The following is a 21,132-nucleotide window of genomic DNA, read 5'->3' as shown; positions in this document are numbered from 1 at the left end:
CCAAGTTGCACAGGTAATATGCTGGGATAGGAGAACTGGTTCTTGGCCCTAGGAGGATTATCCAGCCCATAAGAGTGGGAAATGGGGCTGTTCCTGTGGGATGCTGAGGATCAAACACAGGCCAGGAGGTGCAGGGTGGGAAATGTGACTCCCCACAGGCAGCAGGGCTGGGTCTGGAGCCCCTGAAACAGCAGCACCAGAGTGGGGCAGAAATGGGGACACGGGAGCTGGGGAAGCTCTGCGTGCATCAATTGATTCTCACCTGGCAGAGGGGAGTCCCAGAAAAAGAGAAAAATATCAACCCAGCAACTCCACCAAAATAAGAAGGAATAAACCAGAGAGTTTTAAGTCAAATGAGATCTTTGAGATGTTTGAAAGCATCAGACAGCTCTGAGGGTTTGGGGATCCCCCCCTGCTGAAAGCGAGGTACCAGCAAGGTGCCAAGCAGCCTTTGGGATGGCTCAGGGTGCTCTCAGCCTGGCACTGGTGGTGTCACTGCCCGTGCTGTGTCTGCAGCAGCCCCTGCTCGGGGACAGTGAGCTGGCTGAAGGCGCTGCAGGGTTTGTGGGTTTGTTCTGCAGAAAGCAAAGACTGAACTGGTGCAGCTGCGGGAGCTTGCTGTGCGTGGCACTGACACCCAGGGGTTGGAGAGGGTGGCACACAGCCCTGGTGCTCTCCTGTGCCCAGGGCAGCAGCCCCCAGCCCCTGAGTGCAGCCTGGAGCTGAAGGAAGGACATTTATTATTGTTCTGCCCCAGGAGATTTATTTCTCAGTGGGTAAAGTCCTCTCTGCCACACACATCTGACTCCTTCCAGCTGCTGAACTGAGAGGTGGGTATTTCTAAGGACTCCCTGCAGATTTTACACAAAGCTGCATTCAAAGTGTTTTGCATTTTAGCTCTTTCTGCTGTTCAGATCCGTGGATCTCATTAGTGAGGGTTTATCAAAAGGAGGCTTCTAAGAGTTTTTACAAACGTAGCAATTACTACATTGATCAGGGCATTCCAGCTTTACAAAAATAATCAGAAATTCAAGGGCATAATACTCTTATATCACAATAAATAATGCAAAAGCCTTCACATGAGTCAATCCTATCAGGCAGCTGTTGAAGCCACGCTGTCACTGACACTGTAGTGATAACTGATTTCAGAGCAATAGAATTGTTTGCTTTCACCCTTTGAAAACTGTACTCAGGCTGCTTTATGGCAATCAGCAAAAATGTCAGTCTATTCTTTCATTAAAAGGTGGGTGTAGAACAATGCTGTTACCTGCTGGTGTTTGGAAAAATAGCTTTCCACAGAGGTTACTAATGAAATCTTTTAGAAAACACTGACTTGTTGGCAGTGGCACTGAGATAAAGCAACAGGCACAAACGAATGCTAGAGGGAATGTTATCTCAGTCTCTAGAAAGTGGCATTCCCTTTCAGGATTCCTTTCTCCCAGTAAGTGTTTTGTAACCACTCTGGATTTCTTTCCATTATAACCATTTGAAAAACTTCAAATAATTCAGTTGAAACCGGTTTTCACTCTAAAAAGTAGGAAACAAGGCATCATGTAGGAGGCTTTTGTCTTTCCTGCACCCTTCCTTCAGGCACTGCGTTTAAAGTGAGCTGCTCTGCGTCTCAACATCTACATAAATATATTTATATTTATACACCCATGCCGTGTTTTTTCCACCCAAAACCAGGTGTTTACAGCATGCACTGTCCCACACTCATGCCATAGCAGCAACACACGATTTCTTTGAAAGTCTTCCTCATCTCCAGGCTCCTGAAGGCGTAAATGAGCGGGTCAATGACGGAGTTGCACATGATGAGCACCAGGTAGGTGTTGAAGTGCGCCGTGTAGCAGATGCAGTAGGGGTTCATGGGGCAGGAGATGATGAGGATGAGGTGGAGGAAGAAGGGCGCCCAGCAGACGATGAAGACCCCCAGGAGGATGGTGATGGTGACGGCGCCCTTCATGCAGGTGCGCTGGGGGGGCACGCCCTCGACGGGCAGCGCCGCGATGCGCTTGACGTGCAGGCGGGCAAACAGGAACATGTGCACGTACAGCGAGGCCATCAGCAGCAGCATGGTGAAGAACATGGTGATGAGACACACAATGACAGTTTTGCTCTCCGAGTAGGCAATGAAAATGATGCCACAGATGATGCACGCCACCCAAATGAGCACAATGAGGGTCAGGGCTTTCTTCACCGTCATGATGCTGTGGTAACGGAGGGCATAGAAAATAGTGATGTACCTGTCGATGGCTATGACCAAGAGGTTGCAAATGGAGGCTACCAGAGAAATACAAATCATGGAGTCAAAGACATTGTCCATGTGCTGGATGAAGTGGTCGTCGATGATCAGGTAGCCGTTGCTGAGGATGGCGATCATCACGGTCTCCAGGGCGTTGGACATGCTCACCAGCATATCTGCCACGGCCAGGCTGCAGAGGAAGAAATACATGGGGGAGTGCAGGTTGCCGTTCTTCAGCACTGCCAGGATGACCAGGATGTTCTCCAGCAGGCTGATGATGCCCAGAGTCAGGAAGACCTCGGCTTTGATGAAGACCTGCTCGCAGAACCCGTCGCCGCTGCGGTTGGTGGGGACGGAGTCGTTGAGATCCTCGCTGGCGTTCAGCAGCAGGGGCTGCAAGGAGAATGCAGAGCGTGTGGTGTTCATGGCCAGCACAGCAGCTGGGCTCACCCCTGGCTGGGCACTTGAGGCAGCACAGGTTAAAAAGAGAAAAAAAAATACAAAATGGAAAGCAGGTCCTTCCAAGCTGCTGCTGTGCATGTGGGGTGCGATCGAGCAGGACTTTAGTCACTTTTACAAGGGCAAACATCAAACAATCTGCATTTACAGTGGGTTCTATGCCAGGCTGCTCTTTCCTTTAGAAGAAAGCGATCTCCCAAGCCTGTGGGCAGCAAACAGCTGTGTCTGCAGGGAGGAATCGGCAGCAGGGCATGGCTGGGCTCAGCTCTCCTGGTGATGAGAAGCAGAGTTTCCCCTTCTGCCGGGGCAGCCAGCGTGCTGCAGCTCAGCCCAGCATCCGTTGCTATTTCCGTGGCAAGGAAGGAGCCGAGAACGAAGGGATTTATAGATGCAAGAAAGAAAAACCAACTCCTCCTGCAGCGTGCGAGCGGAGCGTTGGCCATTGAGAGCGAGCACCTGCGTGAGTGACAGCCGGAGCACCTGGAGCGGCATCCCGAGCATCCCAAACCGTCTGGCGCCCTCTGCAGAGCCCGAGCAGCCTGGACCTGCCCCAAAATCCCTCTGGAAAACGTCAAATCCATCCCGAAACACTTCCTGCCCGCTCCGTGGCAGGGTTTTGGTGCTCGGACACCCTCCGTGCACCTTTGGGTGGCCACTAGGACTGGCCTGAACGGGGATTGTTCCCATTCAAACCTCGGCAGGACTGGGGAGATTTTCATTTATCACATGTGAGCAGGCAAGCATAAGGTAGATTTTCCTTGGGCTTCATTCCTTGTGTATTTCTGTGGCACAATTTTCTTAGTTTGATTTTTTAAAAGCGCTTGCTGATGTCTGAACCCTTCCCACCTCATGTTTTTACAGAAACACTTTGGAATCAAGTGCAATGTCACTTATATTAATGTTTGGGGCTTCTCTTGCAGGTTTGTTAGCTTAAAAAAGTCACAAATCTCTCCCAGTTTCATTGTGAGCTCACAGAATTACTGCCTTGCACCCACAATTCAATACCAAGAGGCAGCACTTCTCAAATTTAACCTGCAGGAGACAGATTTACAAGGACAGGGTCCAGTGCAGCAGTTTAAAGTGAATAAATAGCTGGGGATTTGCTCATATTACCAAGTTGCACAGGCAATATGCTGGGATAGGAAGTCATTAAATGTGTTGCATCATGAATTTCTGAACGTATGTGACAGCAGGACAAGCTACCATTTGCACTGAGGTGCAATTTGAGGTGGAAATGGAATTTCGTACACCCAAGTGGATTAATGGCACCATCAGCTTTGCCATTAAGCACTAAAAATAGTGGGCTGGAGCCTCCTGCGTGACAGCAAACTCACACTGGCTCTGAGGCCAGTGCTGAGGGGGGAGAAGCTGTGTCTGCACCAAAAACAGCAACATGGCAGCCCTTGTTTCCAGAGAATTTCTCTGCTCAGCTCTGGAAAACCTCAGTGATCTGAAATGTCATTAAATATTTTGTATTTTCCTTAGTTCCAAAGGATTTCTCTGCTCAGCACTGGAAAAGCTCTGTGATCTGAAATGTCACTAAATATTTTGTATTCTCCTTATTTTCCAAAGGGTTTCTCTGCTCAGCACTGGAAAACCCCCATAATCTGTCACAAAACATTTTATATTCTCATCTAATAAATTGCTGCTCCTCAGCTGCCCGTTCCTGCTTCATGTCCAGGGATCCAGGGAGTGACTGGGATTATTGCAATGCAAAAACAATGGCAATTGCAATTACTGCAAAGCAGGCAGGTTGCTCTCACATCCACCCCAGTGCTGCGGTGGATTTTTGTGTCCTGGATGTGCAGGACCCAATTCCCATTCCTTTCTTGGCCAGAAAAATGAGATTTCCCGAGCACAAAGATGGATTTGTCAGCTTTGCACTGCCAGACGTTTCCTTCAGCAGCAGCCTCTGATCCAGCCCTGCCACCATCTCTGCTTCTCTGCCCTTCACTGTCTGAGCCTTCCAAACTTGAAATTATTACCCAGCCCCAGAATCTCCAATGAAAGTTTTGTGTGCTTCAATCACAGCAGATGGGTCCCTTAAAGAATCCTGAGCAGCCCTTAAATAGAGGTCAGAACAAGCTGCCCTGAGCCCACAGAGGTGCAGCGGGTTAAATGTGGAAATTAGATTTATGGTGATGTCTCTTACATTGCTCTCATTTGTGTTCTGTCCTAAAATAACTCCTTTTCTAAGAAAAATAAGCTGTAAATAAGAGGATGTCAGCACAGTTAATGAAATATTGGCTGTGATGAAGGCAAAGCAAAGGTTTGGCTGTTTTATCCACCAGCAGAAATGAACAATTTTCCCAGGTAGAAAACTCTGCCATGTTTTACAAAGCAGTTAAAAACAAGGCTGATTTTATTTTTTTAATGCTGTAATTTCTCAGTTGTTTCTTCACTAGTGAAACTATTTAATCCTCAGGGAAAGGTAAAGGGAAAGTAGCATTTACTGCTAAATGTGGATCATGGAATTTCCTAAGAGAAATTATTGTTTAACGCTTGACATGAGACTGGGCTGATAATGGCTGATAAATGTGTATCACTTTCCTTTATTCTCACTCTTTTTAACAGTGGTTTCTACCAGACAAAAGTGGAAATTTTAAAGGAAATTAGAGGATAATAAGCAGATATTTTCTCCCGTGCAGCTGGGAATTATTGTTGTCCTGAAGTTTCAAGTAGCCAAACCAGTGAGTGAAAACCTCTCAAAGACTTTTCCTCTGTGTTGTTCTTTATGGAAAAGGACTTAAAAGTTGGAATATTTTCTCTCAGCAAAGCAAACAATGCTGATTTTGAATTCTGTGCACATTTCTGGAAGGGGCTGCCTCAGCACAGTTTAAATTTCTGATAATGAAATATTTGACAAAATAAAGGAAACTTCAGATCTGATTCAGCATTTGTACAACATGAACCGCTTGACTACTGACTTTGAGAAAAAATCTCTTTAATAATTTTCACTGAAACATGGAGATCACTCGTTATGATAAAGAGCAGAAACACACTTTGGGACATTTTCTATGATTGTATAAAATGCTTATAAAATATATAAAATTGTCTAAAATTATTTCTAACTCACGATTATAAAACTCAAAAAAATCTTTAATAATTTTTACTGAAACATGGATAGATCACTCGTTATGATAAAGAGCAGAAACACACTTTGGGACATTTTCTATGATTGTATAAAATGATTATAAAATATATATAAAATTATTTCTAATTCTAATTTATTAAGCTCAAAAAAATCTGGACATAGGAGCCTCACAAGAGCATGGCAGGTGAGGAAACCAAAGTAAAGACACAGTGATTTACTGAAATGCTGTGTTTTTCTTCAATATCTTGAGGAGACAGCTTTCCAAGAGCAATTTTTGCCCTCTCAGAGTCACAGGCTTCAGGATCCCTTGCCACACCAGGTCTTGGATGTAATAATGGAGAGATTTCCATGTCTTCCTCCAAGAAGTTGCAGTTCCTGCAGCTCCCATCACGCCCAGAGCTAATAATGTTATTTTCCAGTCTGAGGCAAGGATGGATCTGACATCAGCTGTGGTCAGAGATGTTAAATCTGCCTGGGCCACATTGCTGGCAGAGGTTTTCACAGTGGAAGGGCAAATCCTCACCTCATACAAGGAGCTGAGTCCCTGCTGAAACCAAGCACCAGGAGTTTGCATCCTCTGGGATGTTATCCACTGAATGCTCCTTCCTCAGCGAGGGGAAGGAGCACCAAATCCTGATTGCAGCGAGGGGGCTTTCAGAGGAAGATTTCTATAATTTCTGCCAGTTAAAAGGTTAATTTAAACAGCCTCAACTTTGGGACATTTTGGACAATTTTCCTTCCCGTCCCTGCGTAAGAGGAGACAAAGCAGAGCTGATTGCAAAACACTCACCAGCACCTGCAGGTGCTTCTCATGTGAAAGGGAATTGAAGTGTTTTACACCGACAATGCTCAGTGTCAGTTCTGTTCTCTGGTTTTCAGAGTGAGAGACAAGCAGACGTGATTGGTCCAGCTGCATTCTGCTCTTCAGCTTCACCAGGGCCAAACACCCCTGGAACATCTTCCCATCTCCCTGGAAGCTTCAGAAACCCCCTTGCCCTGTGCTGCTGGGGCTCAGGGATGGCTGAATTTGGCATTTTCGAACCCCAGCAGCAGCGCTGGGGTTTGAAAATGCCAAGTTTTCAAACCTCATGCCTGGACCAGAGAGAGCTGAAGGATTTTGGAGGCTGGCAAGGTTTAAAGATGATTTTACTGAGCTGTGGATGCTGTGGGTGGATGGATATTGGGAGAAATCGCTCTGCTAATGCTCAAAGCTCCTCAATTTGTTGCAGCACTCGCAGTGCAGTGTTGCTGCTTTCCTGACAAGAAGGACAGAAAAAAGCCCCACAACCAGACCCAATCCTTTAATTTTATTCACCAGTTAGGTCTAACTGCTGCCTTTCTAATTTTGTCCAAGGGTTTCCTGCTCTATTCTTTTTGTGGGTTATAAAAATTCCAACTTCAGTGCTTTTATCTGTGTTGTTTTTACCAGTAACTTCCAGGACAGAGAAAGGCTGGTTATTTGTTATGGTTTGGGGATAACAAGGAATTGCCTACCCTCCAAAATGCTGCTCCTCAACAATAAAATGGGATTTAAATGCTCTTCAGGTTTAGTGAAGTTGTTTTTTTTCCCAGATTCTGCAGTTTGCAAAGTGAGCCAGCTGTTTTGAGTAATGTCAGACTACTGGGTGTCAATACAGAATATTTTCTGTCAGAAATGGAAGGTCCTTAATTTAGAAAGCAAAGTAGATTTGGAAAGCCAACATGATTCAGGTAACCTTTCATGAATTTATTATGGAAAACAGAAGTGACAACTACTTATTTTGCCATTTCTTTCCTTCTTTTTATTTTCACTTGAAGTCTACAAGATGATTTACACATCTTTGTGTTCAATAATAATCTAATAATAATAATAATAACAATAACCTAAACCTCTTAATGATAACCTAATCTATACTTAGGTGTTTCTGAATAGCACATTTTCCTGTTTGGCACAAAAGGAGAAGCTGAGGTTAAAGTTTTTTTTGCTCTGAATATTGTCTTGGAAAGAAAAAGGGGTTGCCATGAAAAGGTTCCATCTGTCACTCATCCTGCACCACTTCCGATGGCAGAAATATCGGAATTGCAGCTGGTTCCACACTTTTGTGGCTGCTTGGAAAGTTCCCAAAATGTTTTGCAGCCTTGCTCTTCCAGGCAGAGCCTTGGGGACGCAGGTGCCAGAACCCCCAAGCAATCAAGGCTGACTTGAGAAGCTGCAATAGATTGTGGAGCACAAACAAAAAATAGATTGTGTCACAAAAGGTTTTGTGCTCCACAGCCCACTGCAGAGGGGCAGAGTGACCCTTCAATCCCCTCCTACTCCTCCTTGTCCCCCCCTTTGAATCCGTGTTCTGTTATTGCCCTCTGGTAGTTATTAATTATTTTTGTATGTAAATCTGTCTTGGTTTGAAAAGGCAGAATTATATACAAAAGGCAGGAGGCTCCCTTGAAATGGAGAATGTAAACCCCCTCTCTCCAAATGGGCATGCTCCCCCAGCCCCTGAGCCCAAAGGCAAGGCTGATTCCCATGGATTTCCTCCTTTGAACAGTGCCAGCATCCCCAGGAGCCTTTCCCTGGCCACAGTCACCGAGAATCCCTGCTTTTCTGACTCATTTAAACTCACAAACCCTTCAAACTTCTTCCTTTATAATCCACTTTTACAGAGCCTTTCCCTGGCCACAGTCACCGAGAATCCCTGCTTTTCTGACTCCTCTCATTTAAATTTACAAACCCTTCAAAATTGTTCCTTTCTGATCCATTTCCACAGAGCCATTCCCTGGCCACAGTCACCGAGAATCCCTGCTTTTCTGACTCCTCTCATTTAAATTTACAAACCCTTCAAAATTGTTCCTTTCTTACCCATTTCCACAGAGCCATTCCCTGGCCACAGTCACTGAGTGTCCCTGCTTTTCTGACTCTCATTTAAACCCACAGACCCTTCCAAGTTGTTCCTTTCGGATCCATTTTGAACAGCCTGGAATTGCAGCAGTTTCTGGTGCCACCCTGTGTCCCAGAGGAGCAGATCTGTGCCGCTGCCACTTCCTCTGGGCATTGGGACATTTTGGGTTTGACTTCTTGGCCCTGGGGTGCAGCATCAGGATGAGCACGGTGAGACCACCAGGGAGGGTGAGAGGGTGAGACTTCTGCATGAAATGAGTTTGAAAAATTAATTAATTTATGAATTGGTGCTTTGGCTTTGCCTGGAATTGCTCAAGGCCAGGCTGGGCAGGGCTTGGAGCAACCTGGGATAGGGGAAGGTGTCCCATGGCAGGGGATGGAATGAGATGAGCTTTAAATTTCTTTTTCAACCCAGAGATTCTGTGATTCCATTATTGCTGTTTGCTGCCCAAAGGAAATTGCCCAGGTGGATGAAGAATTGTTATTTTTGGAAATGTATGGGCTGTCCCTTCCCTTGATGCTGACCATGAACCACTGTCAAAGCTGCTGGGGACATTTTTGCTGTTCAAAATTCAGCAGCTGAGTTCCTTGTGCATTATCAGTCAAGGGAATTACTGATAGCCCCATTGCTAATTACTGATTTGCTTTATTTATGTGTCAAGCTGCCACTGTGCTTTGCAGATGTATTTTACAAATAAGTGAAGAATAACTAAAGAAGCCAAAAAATGACACTTCCATCAATCAGACTTCATGTACCAACTTCTTCATTGTAATGTATTTGCTCCAACTTCCTACTTTTATTTCTTTTCCTTTTATGGATCCTCCCATCATGCATCCAGAATACTGAATTAATTAAAAAATTAACTCATATTACCCTGAAAAAATTATGACTCACATTTTATGGGAGAATATTTCTTTTATGGTGTATCAGGTGAAACATATAAAAGTTTAAATTTTCTTCCTGAACAAGGGTGCTGCAAAAATGGGCAGAATTTTGCTGAGCATCACTAGATGTCACCCTCGACCTGAATTTAGTTTCACAGAAGTTTTAATTTTAAATTACTCATCTTCTGTTCCCACACTCTCCCCTCTTCCCCCCCTTGCATTTAATGCACCTTCCAGTTCAGTGCAGCACAAACTGTCATGCATCAAAATTTTCCTTGCTTAAAACCAGAATCAAAATTAGGCCAAGTGGAAATTGCTGGATTCTGCAGTACCATCAATTTCTGTGCTTGATCAGCACTGAGGGGACAGAAAAAGCAAAACCTCCTGGGACAGGGTTTCTTTCTTTCTGTCTGGTTGGATTTTGTTCCGATCCTGTTGGAATCTCCATTGTGGGAAATGAAGAGGAATGCTGAGGTCAAACCCCCATAAAGTCACGAGGAGCTCTCACTTCTCTGTTTCAGCACCATTTCCACAGGAAAATAAAGAAAGGGCCCTTTGATAAAGCAGGTTCAGGCTGCAATTTTCAGGTGCAGCGAGTTTTCAGGGAAAGGCTTTGTTTTTCAACTCTGAAATTCCTTGTGAGAGCATTCCAGCCCTGCTGGAACATTCACGCTTGAGTGAGAGGCAAAAACGTGTTTATGAAGTTCATGCTGTATTTGTGTATTTATTTAAAGGATAATTTCATTCAGCTCTCATTTTTTTTTTTTTTAACCTGAAATAACTTATTTCATGGAGTTCTTTCCTTAGGTGAAAACGTTTGGGAGATTTCCTTAGGAAATTCTTGATGAAATGAAAAAGAGAGTTTTGCATATTAAAATAATTAAATAAAAATAATTAAAATAAATAGAATCCTGTCATTTCCCCACCCTCAAATGTTCTGTGCTGCTGCAATCATGTTAGAAAGAGAAGTTCCTTGGGATTCTTTAATTTTCAAAAGAAAATCCTTGTTCCTCAAGGGCTGAGCATTCTAACAGGGAAGAGGCTCCCCCTTCTAGTCGTTTTGGGAACACTCAGAATCACTAGAAATGTGATTCTGAGTGAATTAATTGCTATTTTATTTTAACCAAATGGCTGTCAAAGAAATGTGTTTCTCATTAATCCTTTTTCTAGTTTAGTGAAAAATTTCCATCTGCCACGCTGGACACAGAGCACTCAGAATTAGGGCATTGAAAGACAATCTTTTATTAAATATTTCCTTCGAAGACCTGGATTTAATCAGGCCCTGTTACATTATTGGCTGTGTTAGGCTAACACTCCATCAAAGACACTTTAAATCAGTTCAAACGATTAAACCCTGGTTACATCAGCAAGTATTGACCTTCCATTTAATTTCCAGAGCCCCGGGTGACCTGGGGGAGTTCATTGCTGATCCTTTCTCTCCCATTTCTGCTGCATTCACTGATGGGTGGGATTTGTACTGAGCCGGAGCCCAGCCTGGGCTCAGAGTGACCAGAGGCACCTGCTCTGCCCTGACCCCTCAGCTTCCTGCCCTGTTTCTGCCACAGAGCTGCTTTTAGAGCAGCAGAGGAAGGACACCCGTCACCAACCCCACACGCTTTCAATTCCTGTTGCTTCTTAAAAACTCTGCTTTGCATTGACGCTTCAGGGCTTCTGATTTTTCTCCTCTGCCTCTGCTTGGGGGAGAGGAACTTTCAAAATGCGAAGAGTTGGCTTTCCAGCTGTGTCTCCTCAGAACTTTCAAAGTGTGAAAGTTTCACCTTCCAGCTGTGTCTCCTCAGAACTTTCAAAATGTGAAAGTTTCACCTTCCACGGTTTTTGTCAGGGCTGGGGTTTGATTTCAGGAATGCTTTGCTGGTAATTCCCTCTCCTAATCACAATTCTCTCCACCAGTACGGACAGCAAAGAGCATTTAAATGCACAAGATTCCTCTAAAGATGCACAAGATTCCTCTAAAGATGCACAAGATTCCTCTTAATGCACAAAGATGCGCAAGATTCCTCTGAATGCACAAAGATTCCTCTAAAGATAAAGAGATTTAAAATGCTGTTTATCTTTAGAGGAATCTTGAGCATTAATCTGCAGGTGCTTCCTCCCAGTTTGCAGCTCCCCATGCTGGGGTTTGGAGATGTGTTAAAAATTGCTGCTGTGCATAAAAACACTGCTGGGAACGTCCAACATTGTGTTTGGAGCTCCTCAGGCAAACTCCCTCACATTTACATGGAATTTCTGTGGGAACTGACATATGTTGGGTGTTCAGACAAATGCAGTGTAATCAATCTTAATAAATAGTAATAAATCATCATTGCAGTATTGAGGGCTCAGTGATTTCAGGAAGGCGCTGGAACATAAATATCAGTTCAGGAAAAGCAAACAAACAGCTTCTACATTTTTTTGGTCTTTCCACAGAGCTGCCATGAGGAAGCCAGGCATCATTATTGTTTCTTTCAGTTCTCAGCATAAAAGGAAGTAACACTTAATAAAAGCCATTGGCGGCAAGATCTCATAAGAGAGAGAGGCAGAGAGAGAGAGGAGCAGCATGCTGAGGAGGAGCAGGTGTGATTCATGAATAAGCTGCTCCTTGGCACCCTGTGGGATTCTGATGAAACAAACAGAACTTCCCCAGGCATGGATAACACGAGAACAGCAGACACTTTTTCACAGGTAAAGCACAAAGTGTTGTGGCTGGTGTGGAAGTGCTGCTTGCTGTGCATAGCTGAGATGGTTTATCAGGAGCTGGGGAGGACTTGGTGCTTTACTGGCAGGGGATTTGCAGCAGGGTTTGGTGTAATGGGCTATTATGTGATGTGAGCTCAGCCTGCTCTAATATATCACTGAGTGTTTGCAGAAGGTGGGCAGGAGACAACATTTTCATGGGCTTTATTCTTGAGAAAGTTGAGATGTGCAAAGTTTTCCTGATACAAGGAGAGGAGATCTGTCTTTCTCCTGCCATGCTAGAGAGGATTTATTAACACTTTACATTATCTGTGCTAAAAATTTCCATAAGGTAATTGGAGGGGAGAAAAAAAAGTGCTTTATATTACAGGCAAAAGCAGCCTTTTGATAATCCCACTAGAATCTGAGGTGATTGATGTGCCAGGATTGAATATACATCAGCCTGCAGCCCTGTGGGTTGTCTGAGTGCCTGCCACACACAGAGGCTTGGAGCATCCTGCTTGTTCCAAAATTTGTTTTAAAATACCTGGAGAACTGAGTTGTGGGGAGCTCCTGGGACAGATGATGGGATTGGCAGAGGGAAAAGAGGAATCAGGGGAAAAGAGAAATCAGGGAAAAGAGGAACCAGGGAAAAGAGCAGTCAGGGAAAAGAGCAGTCAGGAAAAACAGGAATCAGGGAAAAGAGGAGTCAGGGAAAAAAAGGAATAAGGGAAAAGAGGAATAAGGGAAAAGAGCAGTCAGGAAAAAGAGCAATCAGGGAAAAGAACAGTCAGGGAAAAGAGGAAACAAGGAAAGGGAGCAATCAGGGAAAAGAGGAATAAGGGAAAAGAGCAGTCAGGAAAAAGAGAAATCAGGGAAAAGAGTAGTTAGGAAAAAGAGGGATCGGGGAAAAGAGGAATCAGGGAAAAGAGGAATCGGGGAAAAAAACACAATCAAGGAAAAGAAGAATCAGGGAAAAGACCAGTTAGGGAAAAGAGCAATTAGGCAAAAGGAGGGCTGTGTTGTGTGCAGGCTCTGAGCTCCCTGGCTGGCCAGGGCTGAGGGCTGGGGAGGATCCAGCCCTGCTTGCTTGGTTCCCCAAGTGAGAGATTTGCCAGTCCAGGCTCTGGCAAACCCCAGAGCAATCCCACAAACAGGAGGAGGAAAAAAAACCCCCTATTTCTGGTTTTTTGGTTTGTCACAGGGGAACAGGGCAGGGGCTGCTCTTGCACGCTTTGAAAGTTCTCCTCCTCCAAGCAGAGGCAGAGGGGAAAATCAGAAGGGCAGGGGCAGGAATGGGTGATCCAAACACTGAATTATTGCGCTCGCACGCATCAACTGATCCACCTGAAGAGCCATAAATTGCACCTGGCGCTGCTGCAGGAGATGCTGAGGTGCTGCCATCTCCTTGGGGCAGCTGTTGGCGTTGGGAGGGCGCAGTCCCAGCCCGGCAGGGTTTCCCCTCTCCCTGCTGCCCCAGCACAGACAGACACATGGACAGACACACAGACACACAGACAGACAGCTCAGCAACCTCTCACCTTCCCTTTGCACTGCTGGGGGGTCGGGGGCAGCACGGGAGTGGAAATAACCAAATGTTGGCGGCCGCAGAGGGCCTGGCTGAGCGAGAGCCAACAGGAAACCACGGCCAGGTGGTGCCACTTGTCACCGAGTGCCACCGCCAGCAGAGCGCACGCACAGCTCAGCCTGAGGGAGCACCAAAATACCCACAAAAAACACAAACTGTGCCTGAGAAATCGAGATTTGAACCGCTTGTGAACTCCTCTGGAAGGCAGACTTTATGTCCTGCTGGGGCTTTTCATCTGAGAGCTGCTCAGATCACGGTGCAAGGTCAGACCCTCGTGCTCTTCCACCCTGCTTTACTTTAATCAACTGCTTTAAAGTGCTTTATCCCCATGGATTTCCCCTACAATTTTCATCAGACTTTTTCTTAAAGGCCACTTCTCTTAGATGATTGATTTTTTCCCTTTTTTTAAATTTTTTTTAAATTTTATTTCCCTGGTCTTTTCAAAGTAGCTTAAGGTGGATTTTCGCTGTATACTTACCAAGGGATCAATTCTATTTAAATATTTTCCATATTTTCTGACCTGTGTATTCATGAAGGTGCATCCAGCCCTGAGAGCAACCCCTGAGGGACAGGGCCAAAGCACATCCTGAGGTGTGTCCCCCTCAGTTTCCAAAAAAAGTTAAATTTCCTGCTCCTGAGCCATTTGGAGCTCCTTGTTCCATTCTCAGTATTGCCCAAATTCCTTTGGGATTTTAATGTTGTTACAATCAATCTCTCCATACCTTTACCACTTTTGTTTTCAATAAAGTATATGTTCATATACCAGTAAGAAATAAAATACAATAAAATATATTTGGGATATTTTATTGTATTTTATTATCTTAATATTATTTATATATTAATTTTATTTTTTTCCTCCAGCTCCTTCTGGAAGTGGCAGAATGAATATTCCCAATATTCATTTCCCAATATTCATTCTCCTGGGAGCATGATGAAAATCCCCAACCTTTTTTTGAACAGAAGTTATTTTCTGACTTTAAGATCAGCTTAAATAGACATCCAGGTAGCTGATCCTGAGGAATCTGCCTGTTGGAAAAAATAGTGTATTTTTAAATTATTAATAGTGTATTTTTAAAGTATTGAGAACTGAACAAAACCATTTATAGAGACAAGGATCACATCCTGCTGAATCTGTCAGAGTTTCAGAGGGGATGGACAAGGAGAAATTTACCTCAATATTTTTCTAGGATGATTTATCAACAACCCAGGAAAAGCCAGGTCAGAAATGATACATCAGCAGATGGATGCTCGTTGGGTTTTTAGTTTTTTTTGGTTTTTTTGCAAGCTCTTAGTCCATGTTTTGATTAGAACATAACGAAGGGTTTGTTCATTAAATGTTCCAGCTAATTAACAGGGAACTGGTGGAGCCCCTCAGTGAAACGCGCACGAAATCAGAGCTGCTTTCTCTCTGTCACTCCCCATCCCTCTTGCTGAGCAGGTGTTAATGTGATTTAATAAACCTGCAGCAGATGAAACCTCTTGTTCAGCACTTAGCAATTTCAGCAGCCCAGAATTAATCTTTCTTTTACAAGACATGAGGGGCGCAAGGTGAGACTGTGAGCAGAAGGATGCACGTTCTTCTCCAAAAAACTGAGATGTGGCTCTTAAGTATCCCAGCAATCTTTGTTTCGTCGCAAAATTAACCTGATTCTCACAAATATGATAATCCTTGATACTTCTTATCGCTGTGGATTATTTTAATTACCATCACTAAAGGCACAGAATGTTATTATTTCAGTAGCAAACTGAAATGCTCCTGTATGAGGCACCCCCTTTATTCTATTTCAGTCCAGTTTGTAGCAGAGCATTTAAACTGTCCCTCAGCACACCAGGAAACTGCTGGATAAGTTCACACTGAAGGATCGTTCTGAAATCAAATCTAATTTAAAATATTCAGGCCACAGGCTGTGGTGATGCTGAGGCTGGCTCTGATAAAGCAGCAATGGAGGAGATTCCCAGGATTTCCTTTTGGAAATAAAAGCTCTCAGGCTGGATGGAGTTTTCCAACGCTTTTAAATCTCTGCCTGCCCCTTCCCCCTGGGAAAACTGAGCCTTCAGTCCTTTGCAGCCTTGTACTTAATTAAAGTGCAAAACAAGGTTAGATATGGGCCAAAACTTAATTCTTCTCAAGAAGAATTTGTTTAATTGTTTAATTTGTTTAATTCTTCTTAAGGGTGTGTAGTGGCAGGAGACCCCATCATTTTCCTTGCATGGCTCAGTGTTATCCTTATATTTTCCAGACATCTCAGAAGAACATCTTTTGCTGTAATTTCTCTCTTTTGCTGTAATGTAATTTCACTTTTTTTGCCGTAATTTCACTATTTTGCTGTAATTTCTCTCTTTTGCTGTATTTTCTCTCTCTTGCTGTAATTTTCCCTCCTATTTCTCCTCACCCCTACCCAGAGGGAGCCTCCTGCTCCTCCCTTTTGGCAGCAGCTCTTGGTGACCCTGTGCCTTCCCCAGGCTGTGAAATCCCAATCCTTCCCTTGGAAATCCCATTTTTCCATTATTGCCCTCATTATCCTGATCTGGACCCATCCAGGTCTTTTCTTGTGGCACGGAAACCTCCCCCCTATTCCAGCAGGATCCCCTGTCAGTGCTCAGCTCTCTGATTTCAGTGTTTTGCTGCTGTCTGGGATCTCCCCGAGGGAAATTCCCTTTTATTGCAGCAGCACCATGGTGGGAGCTGCTGTCACTTTGCAAGCTGCTCCAACTTCTGGGCTTTTTCTGCACAAAATGTGTTTCAGCCAGTGCTTGTGAAGCTGGCAGCTCCTGCTGAAAAAAAATCCAGATTTTTTTTTTCCCCTTTTTTCTGCTTGCTGAATTATAGATTATTGCTGTCCTCATTTGTCAAGGCTGTTTGGAATTCAAATCCCCTTCTCAGTTCTTTCCAGCTGCCCATCAAAATCTGCAAATTTAATAAAAATCATCTCCAGTCCTTCAGCAGATCACAGTGTTCAAATAGCACAAAACTACAGCAGTCTCCTGTGCAAACACTCAATTTATCCTGAATTTTCGCAGTGAAATTACCTCCCAAGTGTCATTTCCTGGTGAGTTCTCAGGGCTGATGGAGCAGGAGGCTCCATGGTGGTGATTGAGGGAAAATCTGAAGTCTGAGACCTAGAAAGTGTCATTTTTCTCAGAGGGAATTTTAAGAAACTTTAGGGCTTTGAGATTCCTCAATATGGTGATATTTTCAATATTGCAAATAGTTAAAATTGTTGGTTTTGTGCTATGGACACACCACTGGGCACCAGTTTATATCTTCATGGTTTTGAGAACTGTTCTTGGAGATTTTGGTGTTGTTGCAATCAATCACTCCATGCCTTTGTACCAGTGAGAAATAAATTACAATAAAATATCTTTGGGCTCCTCCTGGAAGTGGCAGAATTTCCAATGTTTTCAAGGAAATCAACTCCTGCTTGATGAATCCCTTCTCTTTTGAATAAATATTGACAGATGCTATTCAGCCACATATGGATCTGCAAAAATAATGCAAAACATTATTACAGATGGATAATTTATTTGATGAATAGCAGCTCTGTTTGACAAATAATATCAGTCTGTCTCTAGGCTACAGGAGGTGGCATTGCCACATAAAAATGCCACATCAGTCACCTGGGCTGAGGTTTCATGGAAATTGAAATTGGAGATACCCCAGTCCTGGGGGAAAACCACTGCCCTGGAAATGCTTGGGAGCACTCAGAACATTTTGGGCTGAGTTCAAACCTGGTGAAAGTGAATAAATTAGGGGAGGGAGGTTGATAACACCAGGCTGGAGCTTTAAGGCAATCCAGATTGTGTCTGTGGTCTGAAAATCACTTAAATGGCACGTTCAGCATGCAGGCAGGGTGAACTTCAGTCAGATTTATGCCTCAAAATTAATGAATTTTCTCCCTGTAAATGAGCAATGAGGCCTGGCCTGATCCTTTTCCTTAGAGGGGAAAGTTCCAGAAGCTGCTGGAGGGCAGAGGGTTTGGAACAAGCGCTGCCAGCCCCTTCCCTGCATCCTGCACAGCCAGAACAGCTGAGGATGTTCAATGTTTCATCAGGACACGAGTCAGGAATGCTCAATAACGAAAAGCCTGACTGGAGCTGAATGAAAACCTCTCCTCTCTGGTGCAGGGAGCAGGATTTCTGCATGGCTGGGCTTTGTTGTCTCAGGAGGTGACAGAGATGGGGTGGGTGAGCTGTGAGCATCCCCAGGTGTGCCTGGGGTGGTGTGTGTCCCTGTCACACCAGCGTGTGTGACAGTTCTGGGGGGCTGGATGGAAATCTCTTGTTGGGGGGCCACATTTCCAGTGCACACATCCCAGGAGCATTTCTGCAGTGGGATGCTGTCAAAGACATCTTTTATGAAAAATTCTTTTTTTAGGATTTTTTCCTCCTGAGAAGCTGGGAGGCCTCAAGAACAAAATGTGAACAATGATTATCTGCTGCTGTGGAATGCAACAGGTGCATCTGTGATTGGTCTCATGTGGTTGTTTCTAATTAATGGCCAATCACAGTCAGCTGGCTCAGACAGAGAGCCGAGCCACAAACCTTTGTTGTCATTCTTTTTCTATTCTTAGCTTAGCTGGCCTTCTGATGAAATCCTTTCTTCTATTCTTTTAGTATAGTTTTAATGTAATATATATAATAAAATAATAAATCAGCCTTCTGAAACACGGAGTCAGATCCTCGTCTCTTCCCTCAACATAAGACCCCTGTGAGCGCGGTCACAGGATCCAGGCAGGGTGGGATCAGAGGAATGAGAACAAAAAGCCGCAAGTGGCTCCAATGGCTCGGGTGGCAGGGCAGGGAAGAGCTCTCAGGTGCCAGGGCAGGTTTGCAGGGTTGGATTGTGCCCTGGCGAAGCCCAGAGAGCCCAGGGGGTGCCCAGGAGCCAGAGGCACCCTGTGACCCTCTGGGGCAGTGGATTGCAGAGAGAGCAGCCAGAGGAGCACATCTGGTGTTTTGCCCCTGAGCGGTGCCCCACGAGCTGGGCGCTCCCTCTGCCCTGATCAAGAACCACTTGGATGATGTGGCTTCAACCACATCATTTTCCTTCATGGAGTCTTGGCAGATCTGGGATTTTCCCAGTGATATTCCTACATGCAAACCCTCTGGTGGGTCCTTTTGGGTAAATGGGAGAGGCAGGAAGGCCTGGGAGGGGCCATGGCAGGGCAGAAATCTCCTCTCTCGCCTCTAAACACATTTTATACCAGGCCAAAAGTATAAAAACCTCACCTCTCCTTCCAGAGAATGTGTGGAGCCCCAGGCTCTTCCTTCAATTGTGAATTCTTTCAAAGCACTTGTGTGGCTGTGCTGAGTTTGGGGAGGGTGATGACAATTTAATCTGGTTTAAACAAGCTGCTGTAGCCTGGCAGGTAAGTGAGGTCATTATTAACACAATCTTGTGTATTTCCTTAATGTGCCTGCTTTGTAATAGAGGAATTTTGCCTCCCTCCCAACCTTCCTGACCCCTTCCCAACCCTCCTGGCCCCTTCCCAACCCTCCTGCCCTTCCCTTGCTCCCGCACAGCCTTGCTGGGCTCTGCACCTGGCCGTCCACCTGGAGAGTTTGGGAGGAACCTTTGGAAAGCCCTGGAATCTCTCCAGGTGGTGAAGCCATTCTCAGGGCACAGGGAACCACTTGGATCTTGGAGTCTGCATAAAAGATTTCCAATTTCCTGGGCTGTGCTGGTCAAACCTCCAGGCTTTTCCAAGCTCTGTCTCTGCTGAGGAGTGGCTGTCGCCCAGGCTCTGGCTCAGAGCAGGGTTGGTTTTTCCCCTCCAAACCCTGGCACTGCCTTGCTGCACTCAGCAGTGACACAAACTCCTGTGTGAGTTCACTGACAGATCAAGCTCCTGTTTTGGGGAGAGAAAAAGGGGAAGTGGAACTCTGGCTTTTCATGTGCTTCACTGAGTCCCCGTGGCAGCTGCAGCTCCCTGTACCAACAGCAGTTTGCCCCCTCTTCACCCTGAACATTTCAAATGCTCCTGGTTTTTCCTTCGTGTTGTCCTGTGTGCAGGGCTTTGCACTCAGGATGAGGCAGGCTGCCATGCAAAATTGATGTTTGCACTTCTTGCCAGGGTTTCTGACTCAAAAGGGTTTCTGACTCAAAAGGGTTTCCCCCTGGCAGTTCTATCTCCAGATATTACCACCACATCTCCTCAAGTTGTAAAAGCCCCTGTATATTTGATGTCTTGTGGACTTTGACCAGGTTTCAAAGGGAGATTATATTTGCTGGGCAGGCTGTCAGTAGAATATAAAATATGAGTGAAATTGTAATTTTATGGCAGCTGCTGTGACTGTGTCACAAGCACTCTGTATCCTCACAGCCTGATGAAAAACCAGGCTCTAAAAGCATTTGATTGACTTTATTTTTTTTTTTTTTCTAGTTAAGCCAGGAAAAAATCCTCAAAATCATGAACATGGTGAAAAACAAAGAAGTGAGCATTGAGGGAGCTCTGCATTTGGCACAGAGGGAGGGGTATGCTGAGAAGGTGAGGCTGCTGCTTTGATGTGTCTGGTGATGTGTTCAGATGTTCTGGAGAGCCCTGCTGAGTGAGGAGGGTGTGTGCATTGCTCTCAGGGACACAGTCCTGGTTTGGGGGTCACAAAGAGCCCAACTCCCAACCCAGCAGGGCAGGTACAGCTGGCTGTGCTGCCTGTGCCCTGTGTGGTGGCTGCTCCGTGGAAATGCTGGCATGGCCTGGGCTGGGGAGCTCAAACCCACACAAGGGTTGTTATTCCAAGGCTGGCAACAAGTCCTGCGTTAATAAATGTGGGGCAGAGTCCCAGAAATGCAGAATTCCATTCTGGTTTGGGTTGCAAGGGGCCTTGAAGCTCGTCCTGTTCCGCCTCCCTGCAGCTCCCACTGTCCCAAGCCCTGTCCAGCCTGGCCTGGAACACTTCCAGGGATCCAGGGGCAGCCACAGCTGCTCTGGGCACCCTGTGCCCACCCTCTCAGGAGGAATTCCTCCCAGTATCCCATCCAACCCTCCTCAATTTCAGTGTGAAGCCATTCCCTGTGTGCTGTCCCTCCATCCCCTGCAAATCCTCCCTCTCCATCCTTCCTGCAGCTCCTCCAGGCACTGCAAGGCTTCTCTGCTCCGCCCTCAGAGTAAAGAATTCCTCCCCCAAATTCAATCCAAACTCGCTCTCCGTCAGTGTGAAGCCATTCCCTGTGTCCCATCCCTTCCTTTGCGAATAATGTCCCTCTCCACCTTCATTAAGGTGATTAACAAAAGTCAGGAGGGTTTTTCCATCTGTCTCCACGTGGAATTCTCCTGCAGGGCTCCAGGGCTGTTTCTGCTCACAGAGAGAGATTT

The 21,132-nt window shown here is 45.3% G+C and overlaps 2 protein-coding genes across 2 annotated transcripts in view; one reads left to right on the top strand and one right to left on the bottom strand.

The window, feature by feature from the left end:
- Positions 1-1,690: 1,690 nt before the first annotated feature.
- On the bottom strand, positions 1,691-2,782 carry MC3R (melanocortin 3 receptor). The gene has a single exon (XM_059480884.1). It carries the CDS (start codon positions 2,780-2,782, stop codon positions 1,691-1,693), a length of 1,092 nt encoding a protein of 363 aa, XP_059336867.1.
- Positions 2,783-12,097: 9,315 nt separating this feature from the next.
- Positions 12,098-21,132, top strand: part of LOC132078784 (disheveled-associated activator of morphogenesis 1-A-like) — a 29,799-nt gene continuing 20,764 nt past the window's right edge. The window contains exons 1-2 of the mRNA XM_059481111.1: positions 12,098-12,237; positions 20,200-20,304. Of these exons, the coding sequence (XP_059337094.1) occupies positions 12,139-12,237; positions 20,200-20,304 (204 nt within the window). The 5' untranslated portion in view covers positions 12,098-12,138. The remainder of the gene's footprint in view (positions 12,238-20,199; positions 20,305-21,132) is intronic.

The sequence above is a fragment of the Ammospiza nelsoni genome, chromosome 12 (assembly GCF_027579445.1).
Source record: "Ammospiza nelsoni isolate bAmmNel1 chromosome 12, bAmmNel1.pri, whole genome shotgun sequence".
NCBI lineage: Eukaryota > Metazoa > Chordata > Aves > Passeriformes > Passerellidae > Ammospiza > Ammospiza nelsoni.
This window is presented reverse-complemented; position numbering and strand designations above follow the sequence as displayed.

Coding starts and splice junctions, on each gene's coding strand:
- MC3R (XM_059480884.1), bottom strand. CDS start 2,782: ATGCACAGCAGCAGCTTGGAAGGACCTGCTTTCCATTTTGTATTTTTT.